Raw genomic sequence first — 23,479 nt, 5'->3', positions numbered from 1 at the left:
AGGTGGAAGGAGTATGAAAGGTATGAAGTAGGAAGGCTATTTTGTGAAGGGTAGAGGGTAGAGGTGAAGGGTACAAGGAGTATGAAGAGTAGGTATATATTCAGTAGAAAAAAAGCAAAGTAAGAAAGTGACAGGTACTAATGTTAAAAATGTACTAAAATGTAATAATACTAAGTAAAAAGGTATGAAAATATGTAAAAGACATGTTGAAATGGAGAAGAGTGAATTAAGCAGAAGAGCTGCATGTGTAAGAGCAGCAGAAACTACTGTGAAATAGAGTGGAACACTAGGGTCGAACAAACGTTAATATCTCAAAAACTATACATCGCATTGCTTATATATCGACATTGTGAGTGAGAGCAGAAGTAGCTGAAGGGTTTGATGTATAATATGTGTATGTACTGTTTACGTTGTGCGAACTGTCACAGTTTTAAAATGTGTGAATTTAGTAAAAAGTACAGCTTGTACAGTCTGCTAGAGTGAGTTATGACATCACACACTGTAGGCTGGCTCCATAGGATCCCATTATAAATGTTGAAAATAGTATAAAACTTAAACTGTGATTTCTCAAAAAGTACAAAAGGTGTCAAAAAGCTGAAGAAGAGTAATAAAGTACTTAAAGTGGTGACCCGTTTAAAGATTGAATTGAGTGTCTAGCTTAAAGTATGAAAGAGTAGTTAGAGTTCAAAGAGGGCATGGTTTGAACAGTCCTCCCATAGACTTGCATTGTAAAAACAAGTACTAAAAAGTTGAATAGTTCAAAAAGTATAAAAGATATAAAAAAAAGTTGAATACATGTAATAATGTCCTCAACAAGAGGAACAGTTTAACGTTTGAATGAAGTTTCTAGCTTAAAGTATGAAGGAGTAGATAGGTGCCAAAAAACGTATGGAAGAAAAATAATAAAGAGCGAGATTATACCTGTGATTGCTGACTCAGCAAACACACAATAATCCAAACTCATTTTGGGCATTCAGTTGGAACCAATTAGAACACGGCTTCGCTTCGGCATGCTTCCATTTTGACCGATTATGACATCATTGGAGCTGGACTGTGCTCTACCAATCAGAGCCTGTCACTGATGACATCAGCTGCACTGATGACATCACAATCAGAATTCTGGTGTTTGGTCGCAGCAGCCCAGGGGATAAAAGGCCGCGCTCGAGGTGTTGAGTTTCATACCTTACCTCGGTAAGGTATCCTCCCCTGGGCGCTGGTAAAGCTGATGCTTGGACCGCGGCAAGAGGCTCTCTTTGGGAACCTTTTTACACAGCCCTAATTTCAGACCAGTAGCTATTGGACGCTTTATGGGCGTGTTTGGAGACTTTCTCTTTATTTGTATTTCTTTTTCTAACTAATTTTGATAGTTTGGACCAGGTAGCCTGGCGGCTAGTGAACGCGGTTCGTTGAAGAGCTGGTGGTTGGCACGAAGAGGCGCTGTTCGCGTCCCGCTGAAGCCGACCTGCCAACCGCTCCGAAGGTGCGGTCTGGCGGGTAGAGATGGTGGATGGCGGTTCGTTGAAGAGGTGGTGGTTGGTATGAACAGACGCGGTTCGCCTCCCGCTGAAGCTAGCCTGCCAGCCAGGAGCCTGCAAAAGATGGTCTGACGCGATTGAGGTGCGGTTCGTGTCCCGAAGTGGTCTGGCGAATAGCGGTGGCGCTTTGTTTTATCTTATCTTATCTTATCTTATCTTATCTTATCTTATCTTATCTTATCTTATCTTATCTTATCTTATCTTATCTTATCGAGTTGCAGGCCCTTGTCAAAGTCCACAGTAAGAGCTTTACCAGGGGCTCCAGGGAATGCGGTGGGTACCGCTGCTGCTGCTGCTGCAGCAGTACTTTTAAGCTGCGTGGTATTAGTCAGTAGTGGCAAGCAACAACACTGCTGCTGCTGCTGCTACTACTACTACAGCTGCTGCAGCAGTATAGGCCTAGCAGTGGTAATTCCAGTAGTTCTCATTACAGATATCTGAAATATTTTAAAGTAGCATTTTGGCTAGTCATAATGTAATGAGATCCTAAATTAGCATTTAGGATATATCTCATTACATTATGACCAACCGAAATGCTACTTCAAGATATCTCTAATTACATTATTACTAGTGAAAATGCTAATCTAAGATATCTTTTTTTACATTATGACTATTCAAAATGCTAATTTAAGATATCTCTAATTACATTATGACTAGTCTACTTGAGGTATCAAACACAAGGCAGAGTCCAGTTTGGGATGAGGTTGGGATATGACTGGCATGCTTGGTGATTGATGACATATGTGGTTTCGACAGTGAATGTCCTGTATCACAAACAACGTGAATTGAACAACATTGAACAACTGATTGAAAATTTGATTAATTTTGTTTTGTATTGCCCACATTACCATGATTTAAGAATGAGACTGTTTAATAAAGTGGAGCACAAAGATGGAGACAAAATGAAAAACCAAACAAAACATGGATTCTCATGGATTATCACTTTTAAGTGCCTACAAAAAGTTGCACATGAGAGTCAAATTACTATGGATACCTTACACAATGCATTGATACTGCAGACAATTCTTTTTGAATACTAGAAAGGTGCATTTTCTGGAGAAAATGCGTGTGATTGCTTAGCATACAAACTGGTGCTCTTGACAGCCCATAGTAATGAATACCTAGCATATGTGGTGTGTGTAGGCACGCGTGTGTGTGGGCGTGGGCGTGTGCGTGTGCATGTTACTTAACATGACTAACCGTGGATCGTCTGTTCAAATTGAAACGTCTGAACCAAAGTATAATATGTGTATGTAATGTTAAAACTGGGGGAAATGTGGCAGTTTAAAACACTTCTTTGAATGAGCTGTAATGAGTGTCCAAGTGATAAGTAATAATGTTGGAAATGTACTAAAATCTAACAATAGTGAGAAGAAAAGGGTAAGCAAATATGTAAAAGACACGTTAAAATGGAGAAGAGTGTAAAAATGAGAAGTGTGTGTGTATCCAACAACGTGAGTGAGAGAAAAGCTGGAAGGTACTAGTAGTATGAAGAGTAGGAAGGCAGTGACAAGTAATAATGTTAGAAATGTACTAAAATGTCATAATACTAACAAGTAAAGAGGTATGAAAATATGTAAAAAAAAAAAACATGTTGAAATGAAGAAGAGTGAAATAAGCACAAGAGCTGCATGTGTAAGAGAGATGTACGAAATGTACTAAAATGTGCTAAAATGTAACAATACTAAGAAGTAAAAAGGTATAAAAATATGCAGTTGGTAGGAAGAGTAGGAAGGCTTATATGAAAAGCTGGAAGGTACAAGTATGAAGTATGAAGAGTGGGTATATATTCAGTAGAAAAAACAGAAAATACGAAAGTGACAAGTAATGTTAGAAATGTACTAAAATGTAACAGTACTAAGAAGTAAAAAGGTATGAAAATATGTAAAAGACATGTTGAAATGGAGAAGAGTGTATTAAGCAAAAGAGCTGCATGTGTAAGAAAGCAGCAGTGCAGCAGAAACTACTGTGAAATAGAGTGGAAATGTTCTAAAATGTACTACAATGCACTAAAATGTAATAGTACTAAGAAGTAAAAAGGTAACTAAGAAGTAAAAAGGTATCGTTAGTAGGAAGGCTTATGTGAAAAGCTGGAGGGTACTAGTAGTATGAAGAGTAGGAAGGCAGTGACAAGTAATAATGTTAGAAATGTACTAAAATCTAATAATACTAAGTAAAAAGGTATGAAAATATGTAAAAGACATGTTGAAATGGAGAAGAGTGAAATAAGCAGAAGAGCTGCATGTGTAAGAGAGCAGCAGTGCAGCAGAAACTACTGTGAAAAAGAGGGGAACACTAGGGTCGAACAAACGTTAATATCTCAAAAACTGAGTGAGTTATGACATCACACACTCTAGGCTGGCTCCATAGGGTCCCATTATAAATGTTGAAAAAAGTATAAAACTTAAACTGTGATTACTCAAAAAGTACAAAAGGTATCAAAAAGCTGAATTAAGGTGGTAAAGTACTAAAAGTGGTGACTCGTTTAAAGTGAATGGAGTTTCTAGCTTAAAGTATGAAAGAGTAGTTAGAGCTCAAAGAGAGCATGGTTTGAACATTACGTCCATTGACTCCCATTGTAAAAAAAACGTGGAAAAAAGTAGAATAGTTTAAAAAGTATAATAGATATCAAAAAGTTGAATACAAGCCGGCATGTTAGTCTATTTGCCAGCCTATAGAGCCCTATTGTGAACGCGGAAATGTTGAGTACCCCAAACACTTTTGTTTTTGCTCCCATTTTTCATGAGGTGAAATAAAAGATCGAAGACTTTTTCTATGCACACAAAAGGCTTATTTCTCTCAAATTTTGTTCACAAATTTGTTTAAATCTGTGTTAGTGAGCACTTCTCCTTTGCCAAGATAATCCATCCACCTGACAGGTGTGGCATATCAAGATGCTGATTGAACAGCATGATTATTGCACAGGTGTGCAGTTTTATCTTGAAAAAAGACATGCTAATTATGCAATTATGAGTTATTTCAACTCATGAAAAATGGGAGCAAAAACAAAAGTGTTGCGTTTATATTTTTGTTCAGTATAAAAAGCTGTTTTTCGTCCATCTTTCCATCCGGCCGTTATTCCGCCCGCAGCACTAACCACAGCGGCAATGACACAGGTCAATGACACAATGTTGCACAGCAAAAAAACGCGAGCAGAACTGAAGAAATTTGAAGAAATATTACGTCTCATGAATGAAAATGCAGGTCCAATGTATTAAGCATATAAATAGCCTCAAAATCGACTCCAATTTCATCAAAATCGGCCCACCGGAAGTTGAAATATGGCCACTTCTGGTTTAAACGGCCATTTTGAATTTTGAAAATGTCAGAAATGGATTCAGCATCCTCAATAACCCCCAAAACCACTCCAATATTGTCCAAATCGGCCAAGCAGTTGCTGAAATATTGTCCATATAGGTGATTATGCTAATTATGCAAATTGCCCTACATATGCAAGTCAGCATCCGGCAGTTTCTAAATGCTGGGGACCCATACTGTACATTTCTAACATAAAACTTTGGGGTACTCAACATTTCTGGGTTCACATTGCTGGCAAGTAGACTATGTCCTAAACAAGCTTGAACATTTTAAAGTTTGACTGGAGTTTCTATCTTAAAGTATGAAGGAGTAGATAGGTTCCAAAAAACGTACGGATTAAGAAGAAAAAAAAATAAAGAGCAAGAATATTATACCTGTGATTGCTGAGCCAGCAATCACACAATAAAAAAGACTATAAATACTAAAGTAATGCTAAAGGAAGAGTGTGCAATGAGAGCCTAATATGTACCTGTAGATAGTCACAGCAGTCAATACAGTAGTTGAATAGCAGCAGTCATTACATTATTACAGCTTCTCTGATGATTGTAACACCAGTGTTTTTGTAAGTAAACACTAAAGACTGTAATTTTGTTCATTACTAGTTTGAAATGCAAAGCCGAATGCATGCTGATGGCTCTTATGAGGAAGCTCAGCAACACAGCAGGAGAAATAAGAAAAAAATATGTAAATGTAAAACATGTACATTTATGTAAACAAAGGGGTCATTTGGCCAACTGAAGGTTAACATCCTGGAATGTAAACTGAATAATATCTAACCTGTGCTGCACGTCGTGACTTATAAGTTCCACCCATTTCTACTCCAAAAACAAGTATGGTGTAAAAGGGGGGGCTGACTTAGACCTGAAGGGATTTGCTGCATGGCAGTGAGGCACGTCGTACCAAGTCTTGCCACAAGGGTGAGATGATGTTTAAAGTTGTGGCCTTGTGGGCTGACATCACTCGCCCTCCCTGCCCGTCCCACAGTGCAATGCGTACCCAGCATTCCATCTTCTCCCAGTCCAAACTGGCAAGAGCAGATGTTGACATTTGGTGGCTTTGCATTGTGGGACAAGTAATGACTGCAAAACAACAGGCCACAATCTTTATGCACCTGGCCTATTTTTCAAGAGAGAACTTCTACGTGATACCAGGTTGTTCATATTTGAAGTAGGATCCTATGCACCATGAATACCTTCTTCTACCAAGCCCATATCGCTTTAGAGCAGTAGGAGACAAGGAGCGTTTTAAAATGTTATCTTGGTGTAGATAACAGGCGTCACCATCTGCCTCAGTGATTGGAGTGTATGAAAGGCTGTTGTGGATTGTTGAACCTGTAGGGAAGGAGGGTGTATCTGTCTTAGCAGCCTGTAAACAAGGGTGTGAAACTGGAACTGAAGCTCTGATATTGCTGTTTATTTTGAAGACACAGATCACTGTTATTTTTCAACCGTGTTCAGCTGTATGGAGTGACCGTTTGGGCCCAAATAAGAGGGTTATTCATGTCAAATTTCTTTGAAACTGCAATTAAGAAAAACATACTACAATTTAAGAAAAACAGTCAACAGCATTACCTCATAATGCTGTTGACTGGGCAAAGTGACTGTATGACTGTCTTCATGTTTGGGTTACAATAGCTTCACTTGTAGAGTTATGGTACACAGGAAATGATGGGTGACATGCTGCTTGTGGCCTAATTTACAGTTCCAGCTCCAAATGGTGTTTCGAGTCGGAGCAGGAAACATTTTTGTCTACTGGCCTCCGTGGCTGGAAAATCAGAAATATTCACCAGTCACTTGCATTCGTTTACCAATCAACTAGATTTTTCTAATAGAACAGGACGTCTAAAGAAAGCCTGGTAACCTGCCAAACTGACTGGTAGAGTACACAAACAGTCCAAATTTATTTTATTTATTATTTATTATATTTATTATAATTTATTTATTTACTTTGGGGTGGTGTGAATTTCCCATCCTGCCTGTAGTTTATGTGGCAAGCATAATGCAAAGCATACATGCGAGCATAGAAACCGAGGTAAAGTCTCATATCGATGTTCCACAAGAGCAGTAAACTAAACAAAGGCTGACAGACTTCCTTCTCAGCCAGGAAAGTCCCTCCCTTTTCGTTTTGTGGTGAATTTCTGTGGAACCTGAGTAGGATTCACACTCAATTCAAAACCCTAACCTTACCTAATAGGTCATAATTGTCATATTGTTTGGTTTAAAGTGAAGGGAACAAAGTGATATTACACAATGAACAATTCAACAGTTCACTCTTGCCTCTGCTTTGCCTAAAGAAACATTGTGGCCAGCTCCACTTTGTAATCTCCAACAGGGTATTGAATCTTCTGAAAAATATTCTAAGAATAAAACTAATATATCCAGCAGCATTCCCATAGTGTGTAACTTGTTATTGCTGTATGGGCCAGATGCCTTTCCTCAGTTTGCTATTCAGTCAATCAAACAAATATCTCACAGTTCCAATCCACGGATCTGACAGGACCACATTTTTATGAGAAAATGAAATGTAATGAAAAATGAATCAGAATGACCTTAGTTTCTAATTCTATGGTGAGACCAAACAACTGTTATTAGTGTACCTTATTACCTTATTAGTGTAAACATGAAAATCACTTTTAGCTAATAGGAAAAGTACCCTAAATTAAGGGGTTAAGACATTTGGCATATTAATATCGTAATGCTAAATGAGATGTGGCACGCACAAAATACATGATTTCTTGAAATGTCATTCAATTTTACATAGATATAACTAGTCTTCTGGTATGCAGTTTCTGAAATGTTTGTATTATGGTTCAGTGTCACAACCCTTTCATCCAAAACAATTGCATTAGTTCCAGCCAATGTCACTGAGGATCCATGATAACATTAAGAGATTCAGTTCCTTTCTCTGTAGTGTCTGACATTTCGCATTGAAAGCAGAAATTTTAGGAAAAGTCCCAACCAAGTTCAGCTGTAAAGATGCTGCATTCTCTCGTTTCATTATTAGACAAGCCGTCTGGTTTGGTTTGGACTGGTTCTGCCTGCTACTCTTGAGTATGTTTCACATGATGTTTATAGACGTTGGATGTAAATCTAATAAAGGCTTGTTTGGAAGTTGGAACCAAGTCACTATTTTTTTCACCATAGCTTCTCTTGCAGCTCTATTTTTTCATTCAGACATGTACTGTCTTATACATCAAAGTAGTTGTAAACGTTTCAAAATATCATACTCTGGCAGCAGTTCCTACATGTGGCTTGAATCTATCTCTGTGTTTGTGCAAACTGCTGTATTGTACATGTATAACAGTCCTCTCTCCCACTGGAACTGCACAAGGCACAATAAGTGGCTATGAGTGAATTTAGAGAGGCACAAAAGATCTTCTTTGAACTGAATCTGTTTTTAGACGGCTATAAGAACATCGGATCTGTGCCCAAGAGGGTTAATTGAATTGTTTGTCCCAAAATATAACATGTTTCTCCCTTACACATCAGTTCATTGGTGGATGTCTGGCTCCAAAATAGAGGATTAATTTACAGGCAATAAACAGTTTAGGGGCCGCTCAGAGATGAAACTTTAAGTTTGAACTGGGTCTACAAAATTAGTCATTTTTCACTCAATTCATGAAAGGTTAGTGATATAGATTATGCATAGTAGTTTCCATAGTAGCATTATCTGATTTCCATGTTTTTGTGCATTGTTGTGTTTAGATTCAACTTAAGTTTCATTACTGTATAGAACTGAAGTTTCCACTGAAGCAAACCACTTCCTCTACTCTTCACCTCTCGACTTGTAGCAACTACAGTATCTTATCTCCAAAGGGACACAAATAATCCTATTACACAACAATAAACTCTTTAGATCAATAACAATGGCAGCAGTGGCTCACATTGAGGTTCTACACAAATAATGTATGTCACACTTAATGCACAGCCTTATCTATAATGAAGTGTATGTGTCTTATTATCCTCAGCAAGGAGATAGTAAAAGTCTGGAAGAAAGAACAAAAACCAAGACAGAAGGTACTGTAAGTAAATCTAATTTAAATGACTGTGATAGTACTGTGTAACTGTCTTGTGGCTCTTGTGCTGAGACAGAAAAACATTCTGATATTAACTAATTCAATGCCAATACCCAGATTTCTGATAACAAACAAAAGTCCTATTCATTAAGAAGACGAGAGTGTACTGAATAAGTCCATACAAAAAGTAACAATTGGGTCAGAGGGTCAAACAAGCCCTCTATCCAAATGGTCATTTATAGACATCACATGGCAAGAGAGACTGCAACCAACGACTCTTGTTTACTTCAGCAGCAGAAGGAATCAGGAAACTGCCGTGAATGATGCAACTTTCTTTTTGCATTTGCTAAGTTTGGACGGCTGTGTCTGAGAGCAAGAAGTTGAGAGTTTTTCGCTACCTCACCACCCACGCTTTTTTTCACCTCGCTAGCTTCGACGGCACATAAATCTGTGTGTTTCTGATTTGATTCCTACTACCCAAATCACCTCTGGATATGGCTTTGGAAAATCAAATTTAATATCACTCCCTCCTGAGTCCAGTTACACTTCTGTTTTGTGTGGTTTGCTACTCTGAGTGTAATCCAGTTTCAGATAGTAGTTTTAATGGTAAGGTTTATGTGGCCACTGAAAGAATAGCACACCTTCAGATCTTTGACCCCAGACCTTCAAACCCAGGTCAGCAATATGTGAAGGTTGTAAACAAGGACAATTGCTTGCAGACCAAGGGAGATATTATTAAGACCCAGACTGGGGAACTCTAGGGTTAGTGCTTTGGTTAGGGTTACTTGCTTAACTCACTTGTAAGCCCATGAAACAGTTCAGCCACCATGAAATGGAGTCTGTAAGACTTTGCTACTTCCAAACAAATGTCTCGTCCCAGAAACTGGTTGTCTGTGAGTTTGGTAGCCCGACCCTCCCTCTGACTCGCTGTGCCCTGGCCTGTTTTTGACTCTCTGAGCCTGTTGTTTGCAGATGTTCATTAGCATTTGGATAACCCTCTGTCAGTTGGCCACGCCCCCTGAATTCTGATTGGCCGCACTGTTACTGGAGCTGTCAGCACGGTGGAAGGTGTTCTGCTCTCGAGCTGCTAGCTGCACAGACCAGCTTCTGCTGTGGAGGCTGTCTTTGTTAGCTAGCTTGGAAGGTACCAAGAAAGACAGAGCCGCATCCATGCACTAGCATACTTTTTGGAAAATGATCATCTGTACGAATAAAATGGAATACCCCCTTAGAACCCAATACCAGCGAGTCCAAAAACAGGTAAGTTAAACTTGGTATTCAACGAGACCGTTAAACATAGTTAGGTTACTGTTTTAAAATAATTAAAACTAGCGGCTAACTAGGTTAGCTTCAACATCCAAGAGAACTCCTGACTAACGTTCATTCATTTGCCGAGGGGATTTTTTTTCTCCACAAAAATAGCTTGTCTCTTAACCAGCTCTCATTCAGCTCTCTTGTTGTCTTTTGTCTGCCTGTTTGGTCAGCTAACAACCAACGCGATAAAAGATTAACAGCTTTTTTCTCTAAACTTTTTACTTAGTGTTAGCTAGTAACGTTACAGTGGCTAGCGAGCGAGCGTAGCCGTAGCAAACTTCTAACGTTAACTGATCTAACTTAGCTAACGGTTTATCGAGCTAACAAGCTAGTGTTAAGGCACAGTTGATTTACAGACGCTAAAGACATCATTTTTACAGTTGCATGCATGTCTAGGAATTGACACCTTGCTCAACGTTAGCAGACATAACGTTAGTTTCCATCTCCAACAATTCAATTGTCATATAAAACTCGCAGCATTACGTCAATGTACCTAGGTTTAATGTGCATTTTGGTATGAACTGAAATGTGCATATTTACAACAAAATGTGCCTATTGTGGTCTATTCTTTGTAAACTGTAAGGTCACCATCACTATCACTGCATGAACATACAGCATAACCGAGACTTGGTTCACCAAGAATGATTTTCACAAGTCCATTGTCCTGTGTGTGTGTTGTATTGCCTTCATTGATAACTTTTATGGCGATCCGATTTAGCCAAATACCAACGCTGAAATGTGTAGTTATTGTTAACAGACTTGCAGTGCTGGAGAAAGCGATAAATGACGATGACATCATCTGAAGATTTTGAGAAATTGTCGATCATGTATGAGACTGTGAAGAAATGCAGTGCCATTTTTGACACTATATACCAGTTTACGACGGGTATAAATGATACAACAATGTAAATGCTTTTGACACATCGCCTACTGACCATAGTTGTTCCGTTTTTCCTCCTCCCAAATGTTGACGACTTTATTGTGCTGTTATGTTGGGTGAACTGGACTGCCAATCAAAGTTGTTTTTCTCTTCTGTCGTGCTTTTCATTTTGCAACAGAGAGGGGGCGCTGTTTTCAGTGCAGTGAAAGACATGTTTGCTGCAGTTTAGCATCCAGAAATGGAACAACAGAGGAAGGAATGTGAGCAGCCAGGGATTCAAATCTTTCACTGTTGTTTTAAGCCCAGTCTGTATTACTGTGCGTAGACACTCATTGGTTGTTGTTTATCTTCAGGTTCATCCAGTCGACATAGAACAAATATCTTTGACCACAATTTGGGTCTTGCTGTTAGACGGTGAAGAGATAACACCCCCTTGTCATCTATTTGTGATATGAGAATGTAGTAATAGCCCAGGTGAAGACAACGGACATTCAAATAAACAGTCTCTTAGAATGTTACCTGTAACTGGGGCTAACTATTGATATCGGCCTGACCGTTTAAAGTATTTGTACTGAGACAGATGGCCATACAAATGAAAAGGAGCCTGAGAGTTGACAGCTACTTTCAACATTTGTTTCCCCAAGCCCTCTATGCTAAAATAAGCAAAATGGATAAATGGCAGGCACCAACCATTTTTAGCACCTGACTTTGATGTGAGAAGTTGCACCCCTCTGGCCTATTCGTGAAGGAAGCCAGTCATAAATTATCCCATTATTCTAATGCATCAGTGAAGGTCTCCTTGCTCTACCTGCCTGCCATGTTTTCTGACAGGTTTGATCATTCATATGGGTTCGCCTCTCTTTCTTCATCATGCAGCCGAGTGGTTTGTTTGTCTTGGTTGTGTCTGCTGTCCTACCCAGCAGCCCCCACTCCTTCCCTCCTTCCCTCCCCTCTTTGGGCTGCAGCTGGTTGTTTTGCGCTACTCCCCGAGTTCAGGTTGCAAAGCCAAAAACAGGCCTGGCTGCTTGTGTTTCCGGTGATGAAGGGGGATGAGTTGGTTAATGCCGCCAGGACACTGGCGCATGATAAGGACAGACCCCTTCAGGCTCAATCGGAATGCAGATTGAATGTCCTTCTCCTGTATCTGCAGCCCCCCCCCCCCCCCCCCCCAAACCTCCCCTCACCCCCCCATCTCACGCTGACACATTTACCCTTGGAAGACTGCTGGCATCGTTTTCCCCACTTCTTTGTTCTGTCTTGGTCATGCACTCCTCTGTTCATATTCTTGTGTGTGCATACAGTGCTGCAGTTTTGTTTGTCCGCCTGTTATCAAAGCCTCTCTTTGTCTCCATTTACCTTTCCTCCCTTCAATGATGTCACTCCTGTTTTTCATTTCTGCCTCAGATTTTGCTCTGATCAATAAACAGATGACCTCCTGCACGTTGTGAGGGAAGGGTTTTTTCTTTTTTTTACTTTTTTTTTTTTTTGAATGTCAAATGATCTGCACCTGTGAATTTTCTCTCACAACAGGCCTTGTGTGAGTTTTTTTGTTTTTTTTTGCAGCCAGGCCACAAGTTTGAATTCATCTTGTGATTTGAATACAGCAGCACTCTAATATAAACATCACCATCTCTCTTTGTCTTTCACCCTGAGGCTCGGGCCTGTTTTTGACTAGAAAAATGGCTTATTTTCAAAATTAATAGCTTCTGGGCATAAGCTGTATCGTTTTTTTAACATAACAAGTTGTGTGCACAAGGCCTTAGGCTAATATGCCTGTTTCTAACAGACGATTTCTATTTGCATCTCTGTATATCTGAGATTGAAAAATGCTTGATAATACCCTACACCGTTGCTTAAAATTATGATGTCATGTTGGTTTTATTTTATATATCCACCCACACACCCTTCTCACCAGGGTTTTTTTCATGTGGCTGCATAATAAGTAGTGTGTAGCCATTTGAGAAGTTGTGCTATGTGCAGCTATTGGAGCCGGTGCTGTCGGTGTAGAGATGCAGTGGTGTGGATGGGTTTCGGGACACAGCTGTGAAATCGGCTACCGGTCTGCACCTTCCTCCCTTGGTGTTGATTATTCACAGCTATTGTTTAGTTATTATGAAAATGTTTCTTTTAATAATGTAGGACGGACCACTTATGTGGCATGACACAGAGATACATTTTGTTCACTGATTTAATCCAGGCAGTTGAATTGTAAAACAAACAAAAAAAAACAAAGAGAGAAGAGCTTTGTAATTTGGGCTCATTTTACATGTTCGAGATCATTAAATTAACCCCAGAAAATTCAGAGGCTTTTAAAAATTGGGGAGTTTTTAAAATTCATACTAGATAACAACTTTGACACAATATAGGCTCTTGAACAGTAGGTTAGTCTGACGTTTGATTTTGCTGTAGTGTTAAGGTGTCAGCAGACTTGGTGAAAACTGTAGGATGTGTCATTTCCTGCTGTGAGACTGCACAGACGAGCTGTAGTTCCTGTTTCGATTTGACTTTTTCTGTAGATTATGCCCAGACATATTTCTGAGTTGAGACAAAACACCATTTTTTTATTTTTTATTATTTGACGGTGATACGTTGATGCTGCAGCAAATTCCATCTCCTCGGACCATACATGTGTAGGTGTTGTCGCTTATTTTTACTGTACTAATTATAGCTTAAATATTACTGTAGGCTTAATAGTGGTGCAAGACTGATTACATGACATGTAATCAGTCATAGTCAATGGTGACTGGCCTGGTGACTGGGCTATAGAGATTTGCTGTGTGTTTTTCTGTTTGTCTTTACATTTCTACTGGATGGATATTTTTTTCAGTGGGTGTGCTGTACGGCTATCCAATCCCAGTGAAAGATGATATGTTTACAGGGGAGTGGGCAGTTGAGTCGGTCCCCTGTTTGGGCATGAGGGTCCCTCTAGGGTTAGAGAGTCTGTCATTCCAGCTTTATTAGGCCTAATAATAATAAGACGGTGTTGCTTTATTGATCCCTTTATAGAAATTGTCTTTTCAGTTGCTCCCTTCCTGCTGGAGCTGGTACAGTTCAGTGCCTTGCTCTAGGACCCTTCAGCAGGGTGGATGCTTTCCAACATAGGGCATAGAGCTTGAACCCAGGTTCTCCGGGTGAAAGGCAGTATCTATACTCACTGTGCCACCCTGCTGCCCTTGATGTCCCGCCATGATGAGGTTGTGTCATAGCCACAGTGGGACATTAGTGATCTGGCTTTTCATAAGCGACTGTCTGCCCTTGCATGTTTAATATTTGGGCGTCTCGCCCAGGTAAATTAACAGCCCGCCAAGTGATCTTTTTGTTTTGGATTCATTTCGGGTGGTGTGATGCATGAAGCTCGCGGCTCTAACCAATCAAGATTTAATGCTGCCAAGTGCCAAAAGCATGTTAGTGAACTACAATGACCATAATTCATTGAAGCTATGATGCAGCACATCTGTGCTCCCTCGAGTCACGTTGTGTTTGTATCAAAACAAACTGAATGGAGAGACAGTTTGAAATGTAGCCTCAATGCTGCAATGTCATTAGGTTATACTTGATTGAGAGAATCTAGTGCCTGGAAAAAATAGGAGTTACTGGGCTTGCTAAATCAAATATTAAGTTGTCAATAACCCCCCTTCCGATGCCACCAAAGTAAACTGACAACCTGTGGGAAACACTGGATTAGAAATTCAAGGCATTGGTTATATAAAGTGTACATCTGTAAGATGTTGGCTTGTACAAGGCCTAATTTCTTTCACCGACCAGGCCAGTAACCTAGATTATGAGGCTCAGTATACTAATCGGCAGCAGTTGTTTTTGTAGAGGGGTACTTGTGTGAATGCACTAATGTCAATAGGTCTTTGATTGGCAGGCACCTGTGTGCTCTAGGTCCTGTCCAGACCAATTCCCATGTTCATTGACAGAGAAAAGTGGGTCAGGGTCTGTGTCCGAGCAGGTTGCATCCAATGCCAATGCCCCTCTCTCACCCTTTTCTCTGTTACCTTATCTCAACCATGAGAATGGGGAGTTACAAATAATCAAAGTGAGAGTGAATTAGACATGTAGTATGTTATCAAAGTCGTGTGTGATCCATCTTTTTAACATCTCAGCTTGGGTTCTATATAGGTCGGGAGGTGGAGCCTCCTGCAGGATCAGGAGGAAACTCTCATCCACTGCAGGGAGAAGTGAAATACCACATGGAGCTACCAGTCAGATAAACATGGTGCTGAATGCCAAAGAGCTGCATGGGGCTAAAATTAAGTAACAAGCTCTGCCAGTCGCCATTCCCTGCAACTCCCTGTGACATAAGTTGAAGTTGACCTTTGATATGAGAGGCCCATAATAATCCTCGATAGCAATTTATGCTGCTAGAGGGAAAAATCTCTGCCAGCAGTTGCATGGCCCAAGCTGCAGCGAAGCATTTGGCTTTGGACAGGCTGTGCACTCGGATTTCACACACAGGGGAACCGGGTCCTCACCCGTGGCTGTGCTCCCAAACACCTTTTCCTAGAGGCCATTGTACGAGGGCGAGAGAGGTAATAAATGGCTTTGCCTATGAGGGCAGTCCAGCTTCCCTCTCCGCATGGGTCTGTTTCTCTTGGCCTCAGGCTCCCCAGCCCAGTCGTTCTTCTGTTTGTGTGTTTGGTCTCCTCCACTCCTTCACTGCTGTGGAGCTTCCCTCTGCAAGGCCTCCTAAGCCCTACTTTCAGATCAGTTCCTTCATCTATGGTTCCTCCCAGCATGTGAATCCCCTTTGAAATGAGAAATTTGGGTATTTTTTTTCCTGTTTACATTTGGGTATTCGGCTGCTTATTGTTTCTGTTTGCAGCATTCATGTTCATTATGCAGGCATTCGAATTGTTTTGTGCTGTTCATGTTGGCTTGTCATCCATCTAAACCTATCATCCATATTGGCTCATCTGTGTTTTATGATAGCAGAGCCGGAGCAGGCTGTTGTGGTAAAAATGTATCTGACCCTGCTGTAGCCACCATGAGTCAGTGTCTGTGTGCCTGCTGAGCCCCCTGCTGAGCAGCCTTGTTTGCTTGTTTTATTTGGAATGAGAATAACATGAGGAATGCACCCAGTTGCCAGTGGCGCAGTTATTACAGCATCACTGCTGCTGTTCCCCTCAGACGGCTCCTCCTCAGAGTTGATTTTAAGGTGTATAACTACCAAAGCCCAGTCTTGGCCTGTCAACACAGGGTGTGGACACTGAAATCTACCAGTTGTCTCGAGCCCAACCTGCTTTGGCTACAAAATGAGTTCCGATAATTCCCAAAGGATGGTCAGCTCTGCGTCATTGGTCTCTAAACGGTCGTGTTAAAGTGAGCCAGTTTGCGATCTTTCTTTTCTCCAGTTTTTCATTCTTATGTATGTACACTATTTTGAAGAAAATCTTTCAGACCAAGCACATCGTTGTATGAGAGCCACAAAACCCTTGAGGACAATTTTTCTTGTGCCTATGGTTACTTTGAAGATGTTGATGGATATTGCCTCAGCATCATACACATGATCACAGTAAAGAACGCTCTCTCGGGTTGTATTGCTAGATCAAACACCACAGTGTTTTTGTTTTTTTTTGTTTTTTTCACCCTCAGATACCAACCTGTTCCCTCCTCCTCTCTCTTGGTTTCTGTGCAGGTGATGGTGAACGCTGAGAAGGAGCGAGTGTCGCTGCTGTTCATGAAGGCTCTGGTCAGCAGGGGGAGCGTGGACGCCGTGTCCCAGCAGATGGCCTCTCACCCTCAGTACTTGGAGAGCTTCCTGCGCACACAGCACTACATCCTGCACATGGACGGCCCCCTACCACTGCCATACCGCCACTACATCGCCATCATGGTCAGTGACCTGGCTGCTCTAACGCTCTAACAAACCCAGAATCTTAATGCCTCTCCATTGTTATCTGTAGTACACAAACAACACAGAATTTAAGGGATCTTGTTCTGTAACTGACCGTGCACTTTGACCGTCCTGTGGAGGAGGGGGGCAAGCAAAAAGATGATGTTCTCCTTCAGGGATCAATAGAGTATTCCCAAATAATTAAAGAATAACATGCTCTTTTGTTTGCTCTTGAGTTGGTAATTTCCCTGAATTTGTCTTTTCCTTCTGGTGCTTTCCAGGCTGCAGCACGGCATCGCTGTAGCTACCTAGTGTCGCTGCACTCGGCCCAGTTCCTGAGGGTGGGGGGGGACCCTCTGTGGTTGCAGGGTTTGGAGGCAGCGCCCCCTCGCCTTCGCCTCCTTGACCACATCAACAAGGTGCTGGCCCACCAACCCTGGCTCACTGCCTGCTCACACATCCAGGTACAGCCCGACGCCCAGCACAACATGCAGAGGAACCACACACAACGTCATGTACATGAATCATAATATGTAGGGATGGGAGGATATATCAAAATTCAATATATCGCAGTACAAAAATTTGACGATACATATTCTGGGGCAGAAAAAGGAATCGCAATATTAGCTCCATTTTATTCTGCTGTAGTAATCACAAATGAGACGGATTGCCCATCACAATTTCACAAGCTCTCCATCCAAATTATATTATTTGCACTTTATAATGACAATTTTAAATTGTTTACATTCTAGCAAGCCAATGCAATTGCAGGAAAGATTTGTGGCTCAGAAATAAATATAATTCTTCACAGTCATACTTTGTTGTCACTGAACTTTTATTTATACATTGTATCGTGGTTGTGTCAAATCGTATCATGAGATGAGCGTATCGTCCCGTCCCTAATAATAAGGCAGCATGAAATTTTGTTTGCCTATATCCGTTACAGGAATACTGTCCCTATCCATGGTGTATGTATGCTCATGTTGTCTCACCCGGAGCCGTTGTCTCTCGTCCCTCCAGACGCTCCTGAAGACAGGAGAGCAGTGCTGGTCGCTGGCTGAGCTGGTGCAGGCGGTCGTGCTCCTGGCTCACTGCCACTCCCTCTGCAGCTTTGTGTTTGGCTCCGGCACAGACGCCGACTCTGTCCCTCTCCCCAAATCTCCTAACGGCACCCCACCGACCTTCTGCCCCTTTGATGCTGCCAACGTGCCTCTGTCCCTCGCCACTCCCTCAGAGCACATCACACGACGACGGGTAACAACTCAGGCTTTCATTTAATTTCAGTCAAAGGGCTGGAGAATTGTAGAGCAGAATACAGTGTGTTGCACAGTATTCCTCCCTCTGGCCTGTTTGCATATTTGGTGTGCTAAGAAAATGCCAAAATGCATTTGCTGGGGATTTGTTTTTTTTTCATAGCCAATCTACACAAAGTAATCTAACTGGAAAATATATTCTAGAAATGGGTATGAAGGTGTATGTTTAAAGTAATATTGCTTAATTTGGCATAAATTGGCCAAAATATGTATGTTCACACAATATGCTACTCGACTTCTTCAGCTTTTGCATTTTTAGCTTTTAATATATGGGTTTCTCAGTGGGATTTTAGCAATTAGGGTGGTCTTTGCTTCAGAATATTTATTCATAATGTGAAATAGATGGATCACTTATACCATGTGTGTGTGTTTCTATGTATTTAAATGTGTACAAATTTTGTTTCACTTTGATTCATTAGATTTCTTTGTGTATGTATCAGGAAAACAACATTTCATAGAACAAATGTCAAATGGTGGTGGGTGATGGTGTCCGCTCCTTTTAAGTTAAAGGATAAGGCCAGTGTTTTTTAATGCATTGCTTACCGTCAACAAATTACCATCAAGAAAATAACAAAATCAGCAATGATTTTGTTTTGCCAACAAGTCTCGTCCATGTAGCTGATGCCCAATGAAGCCATGTCCCAGCAGCCATAGAACTCCATTGTATTAAAAAAAAACGATTAAAAACACATCAAAGTTGCTCTGGGCAGCATATTTCATCATCGCAAGGCACCGGGCCAGCTGACTTTTTCCTTAAACAATTTAATAAGCCGGCTGTAAACACATTGCGATCTCAGGAAAGCAGTTCCGTAGCACCGAAAATAGTCCCCGGCGTAATGAAGAATTTGTTCCCATTTGAATTTGATTTGGTAATAACTACAACAGCCTGACTTTTCGTAGTAACAGTTGCCGATTTTTATAATTGAAACTATGTCTTTGTGAGCTGTATTTCAAGGTTTTTAGCTTACAGTTGGAGCCAATGACTTCTGGGTTGAAGGCAAAAACAGCACGTGGGAAGTCAGAAAGTAACAGGAGTAGAGCAAACACATTGTTGATTTTGTTATTTTCATAGGATTTGTTGACGGTAAGCAATGCATTAAAAAACACCAGTCTTATCCTTTAACTGAAGGCACATTTTACTTCATTGGTCCTTTTCTGTCTGGTATTTGTCTTGATAGTCGCTGGACTCCAGTTGTGACATGGCGTGTCTAAAAGAGAGGATTCAGAAGTCCCAGGAGGAGAGGGAGAAAAGAGGGGAGCGGCTCCTGCAGTCCCAGACACTCCAGCAAACAGGTAACCTACTTGGCGAATGAGTACAGGAATACACACACACACACACACACACACACACACACACACACACACACACACACACACACACACTAATTCTCCTTCGATGTTGCCACTCACTCAATATGCGATGGTTATCATGAAAGTTAAATTTAGCCCACATGGTGTGGAACTTGAGTAATTATCACTCATCGACTACATTTATTGACGCACTCTCTGCCTGCCTTCTCTCTTCTTTCCTTTCATCGTCTCTTTTTTTAGATATGGAAGAAGAGGAGGAGATAATATACTTCGCAGACCCCTCGCGTTTTATCACAGACCCTGACTTTTGCTATCAGGAGTTTGCCCGCAGGGAGGAGGACCACTTCCAAGTATTCAGAGTGCAGGTGAGGACATTACATTTGCAAATGTATGACACCCACTGGGCGGTAAGCTTGTGTTCTTGCATATCAGTACCATGTGAGTATGATCCAGTATCATATGTCTATCGCACCTTAGCAGCCGTTTGGCATAAACAGGTCAAGTTTCTTAACTCTTATTTGGTATTTGAATGGTCCATTTTATGGCCAAAGTACATTTTCCGTACCATGACCAATAATTGCTGAAAATGCATCGGTGTCACAGTCAGAAGCAGTTTGAGATGATCTGCAAATGCCCACCGGTCAGATCAAGATGTAAATTTGGTGTCAGCAGTCAGGGAGCTGCAGGCAGAGCCAGCTCGTCACTGATGTTTTCAACATATTTTAACAAATTTGTCAGGCTAGCAAATCCAAATTAGTTCCACAAGAGAAAATTACAAATGATGGTGAGAGCAGAGTTGAGTTTCCCCTTATTTCCTCCTGAATTTCTTAAAGTTATCTGATTTTGTCTTTATTGATTTGAGCTAAAAGTGGCTGGTTAATTAAATCGTATTTGCCGTATGGTGTTTTTTTAATGTTGTAGCTTGACTGCATGCTCTTCACTATTGTCCATATACTCTGTCTGTAGTAGCTTTTGAATGCGCAAAAGATGCCACGCAATATTCTAGTGTTCAGTAGTCTAGTGCCATCAAAGATGTTTAATATTTTATAGCCTTGACTTCATTTTGTGACTCTTAAGTGAACTGCTTGTTTTGAAGGACGGGCTTGTGGTGTTGAGTCTGATCGATGTCGTATTGATTCTGCAGGACTACTCATGGGAGGACCACGGCTTCTCCTTGGTCAACAGGTTGTATTCGGACATCGGGCATCTGCTGGATGACCGATTCCGGAGCGTCACCACCCTCCCCTCGTCCCACAGCGCCGACCTGAAGAGGGCAATCTGGAATTACATCCACTGTGTGCTGGGAATACGGTGAGACAAAACACACCGGCCTGAACTTACATGCATGCTACTTCATTTCACACACTTTCTAACAATAACATACTTCTAGAACCCATGTTTTTTTTTTATTTATTCGATATATATGTATGTGTGCATGGTTACAGGTATGATGATTACGATTATGGAGAAGTGAACCAGTTGCTGGAGAGAGATCTGAAGCTCTACATCAAGGCTGTGGCCTGCTTTCCGGATGTTACCAAGACTCCAGTGTGTCTGCTGCCTTGGGCCCCGCTCAAACCTTCAGAACGGGTAAGACGGCCTTTACCATTACACCTCCTCAGTCTATAGCACACACTGTGGTATTTCACTTGTATGTTATATATTTTGGAGTCTATTAATCCTGTTTTAAATCCTGTTTCATCCTCTTTCGCCGCTGTTTCTAACTAATTTCTCCAATTTCCCTCTCCCTCAGATACATGTGAATTTACTGGTCATGGAGGCCCGGTTGCAGGCTGAGCTCCTCTACGCCCTGAGAGCCATTACTCAGTACATGATTGCCTAGGTGCTCGGCAGAGGCACGGAGTCAAACTCTCCAACGGTACGGAGAGACCAAGTTGAGAGATACAAGGATGGAAACATCTCAGCAGCAGGCGGCGAAGTGGGGGAAGAGAGAGGCACTTTTAAAGGATACAGAGCACACAGGTAGAGATATACCTGTAAGGATGGTTCCCGCTCTTCAGACTCTGCATTGTGACGTTCCTCATATCGAACATCTCGGCTCTCAAAGGTTATGTGCAATTATTACTAGAGTTATTTTAATTTTTATCTATTGTTTTTGTGTTCCAACTTAATCTGTGACAAAAGCAGAGAGTGATTCATTGTAGCAATGTGTTACCAGTGGCCAATACTCTCCTTTGATGGTCTATCAGTCCTTTTGTATTCAACTATGCTTTTCTCTAAAACAATTAATCTTTTTTGTACGAGTTGAATGAATGTTATCGGGAGACCTGGCCATAAATATATTTTTTTGTGACAATCCAAGTCAGTGTTGGTGGATGGTGAAGGATAGTAGTTCTGCTCTCAAAGCTCCCTAACATTTCATATTAGTGCTGGTCAAGAACAAACACAAACGTGACACTGCTGGAAGTTATCACATCACTATAGTTTCTTTTAATAAGCACTTTTTTTTTAACTTTATATATTTATAATGCAAGGTAGCTCAGTAGTAGAAATTGAGACCCACAGTATGTGTGTCTTGCGCCTTTCTTGTCCACTGTATGATGTGTAATGCAGATTTTGAGACTGTCCTCCAACTTTCAGGCTTGGCTCTAATTTGAAACCCCCAGATTTTTGAGTGTAGTAACAAGACCCCGGATATTCCCAATTAAATTATTTGTCTTTGCGCTACTTTCAGTCCAGTGCTGACACAGAGAAGGACTTGGTAGGCAAAGATGTTTATCAAGCTATACAAAATACACAACAATCTAAAGAATCAAAAGGAAAAAAAAGTATTTAAAAATAAAGAGGTGGTCAGTGAGCTGTCTCGCACAGTTAAGAATAAGCTGAGCCATTAGCAAGTTTTGTTTGTTTTCATAGTGACGTGCTTTGGCAGCGATCAAATGAAGGAGAATCCGTCTCAGACCAAATGTCAAGAAAACCTCAACCATCCATAAAATTGAAGTGATGCATTGGATGGATAGATGGAAGGGGGGGGGGATGCCCGCAAGTAGATCTGCACTGGTTTGAGTTTAGAAACTCAACAGTTCAGACTTGTGTTCGAAGCTTTTTGTCAAAAGCTTATTTTGGTGAGCTGCGTTAAAGCTGATTACCAAGTCAAAATCCATGGTACAATTTGCAAAGCAGAACAATGTGCAAACTAGTTTTTGTATCTCGTTTTTCTCTCTCTCTGTCTGTCTTTTTTTTGTTGTTTGTTTTTTTTTTTTTTTTACCATTTTTGTAAACTATAGAGTACTATGATTGTTCTCTTGTTCCTGGGTTTGATGCTAAGTCCTGCTTGTTGCGCTGCACCCTGGATAGATGTAGAGGTGTGGAAGACTCTTAGGATTAGCTGTTAGGACCCACAGGACATAGAAAGAAATAGAAGTGCATATCGACAAAAGCAAAAGCGCTGTAACACAGGTGCCTTCAGGCTGAACTGGAGTGTTGCTGAAGAGGAGGGACGTGACTACTGTGGGCCGAACGTGGGCTTTGGTTACAGCTGCCATTGCTGGTGGTGACTGGGAAACATCCCCCTCCTAACGAGTCACTGGTGGCTTTCCCAGATGGATGGGAACTGTTTCAAAGCGCTACAGACATCTTTTGGTGTTGGTTGACACCATTTTCGACATCGTTACGGCTGCGAATGCCTGCGTTTCTATCGGACGCCTCCTACAAGCCCCAGCAACTCAGCAAGAGCCTTTGACACAGATGGATGTTACAATTGTTCAAATTTACCACGTAAATAAATGGACAATAAACTAAACAAAAAAAAAATACAAAAAAAATACGAACTAGTGAAAAAAAATACAAAAAAAACCAAACAAGTTTTTTGGAAATGTGAAGAAATGTTTTCTATAAAGATGTTCTATGAAAATAACAGCTGTCTTTTGTTGTCTGTTTTATTGTGGTAACTTTTCACCAACAGAATCCACTGAACACCTTTTAAATCTATTA

General features: G+C 41.0%; 1 protein-coding gene across 3 annotated transcripts; it reads left to right on the top strand.

Annotated features, from left to right (window-relative positions):
- The first annotated feature begins 10,009 nt into the window (after window positions 1-10,009).
- Window positions 10,010-23,362, top strand: sesn4 (sestrin 4). Of its 3 annotated transcripts, none has more exons than XM_071539434.1 (9): window positions 10,010-10,128; window positions 16,704-16,901; window positions 17,183-17,365; window positions 17,922-18,155; window positions 19,393-19,507; window positions 19,766-19,890; window positions 20,670-20,836; window positions 20,971-21,115; window positions 21,279-23,362. In XM_071539434.1, the coding sequence occupies exons 1-9, from the start codon at window positions 10,063-10,065 to the stop codon at window positions 21,366-21,368; spliced, it is 1,323 nt and encodes a 440-aa protein (XP_071395535.1). In that variant the 5' UTR covers window positions 10,010-10,062; the 3' UTR covers window positions 21,369-23,362. The 3 variants fall into 3 exon arrangements, with proteins under 3 accessions (XP_071395535.1, XP_071395534.1, XP_071395536.1); XM_071539433.1 differs by having other exon boundaries at window positions 20,622-20,836; XM_071539435.1 differs by lacking the exon at window positions 10,010-10,128 and adding an exon at window positions 13,598-13,692 and having other exon boundaries at window positions 20,622-20,836.
- Window positions 23,363-23,479: the final 117 nt, after the last annotated feature.

The sequence above is a fragment of the Centroberyx affinis genome, unplaced genomic scaffold, assembly GCF_046629955.1.
Source record: "Centroberyx affinis isolate AG114_WGS23_722 - 3 ecotype Tasmania unplaced genomic scaffold, CSIRO-AGI_Caff_v1 ptg003460l_1, whole genome shotgun sequence".
Taxonomy (NCBI): Eukaryota; Metazoa; Chordata; class Actinopteri; order Beryciformes; family Berycidae; genus Centroberyx; species Centroberyx affinis.
The sequence above is the reverse complement of the archived record's forward strand: the minus strand, read 5'-3'. Positions and strand labels throughout refer to the sequence as shown.

Coding starts and splice junctions, on each gene's coding strand:
- sesn4 (XM_071539433.1), top strand. CDS start 10,063: ATGATCATCTGTACGAATAAAATGGAATACCCCCTTAGAACCCAATAC. Junction 18,156..19,392: donor AGCACATCACACGACGACGG/GTAACAACTCAG, acceptor TTGTCTTGATAG/TCGCTGGACTCCAGTTGTGA. Junction 19,508..19,765: donor CCAGACACTCCAGCAAACAG/GTAACCTACTTG, acceptor CTCTTTTTTTAG/ATATGGAAGAAGAGGAGGAG.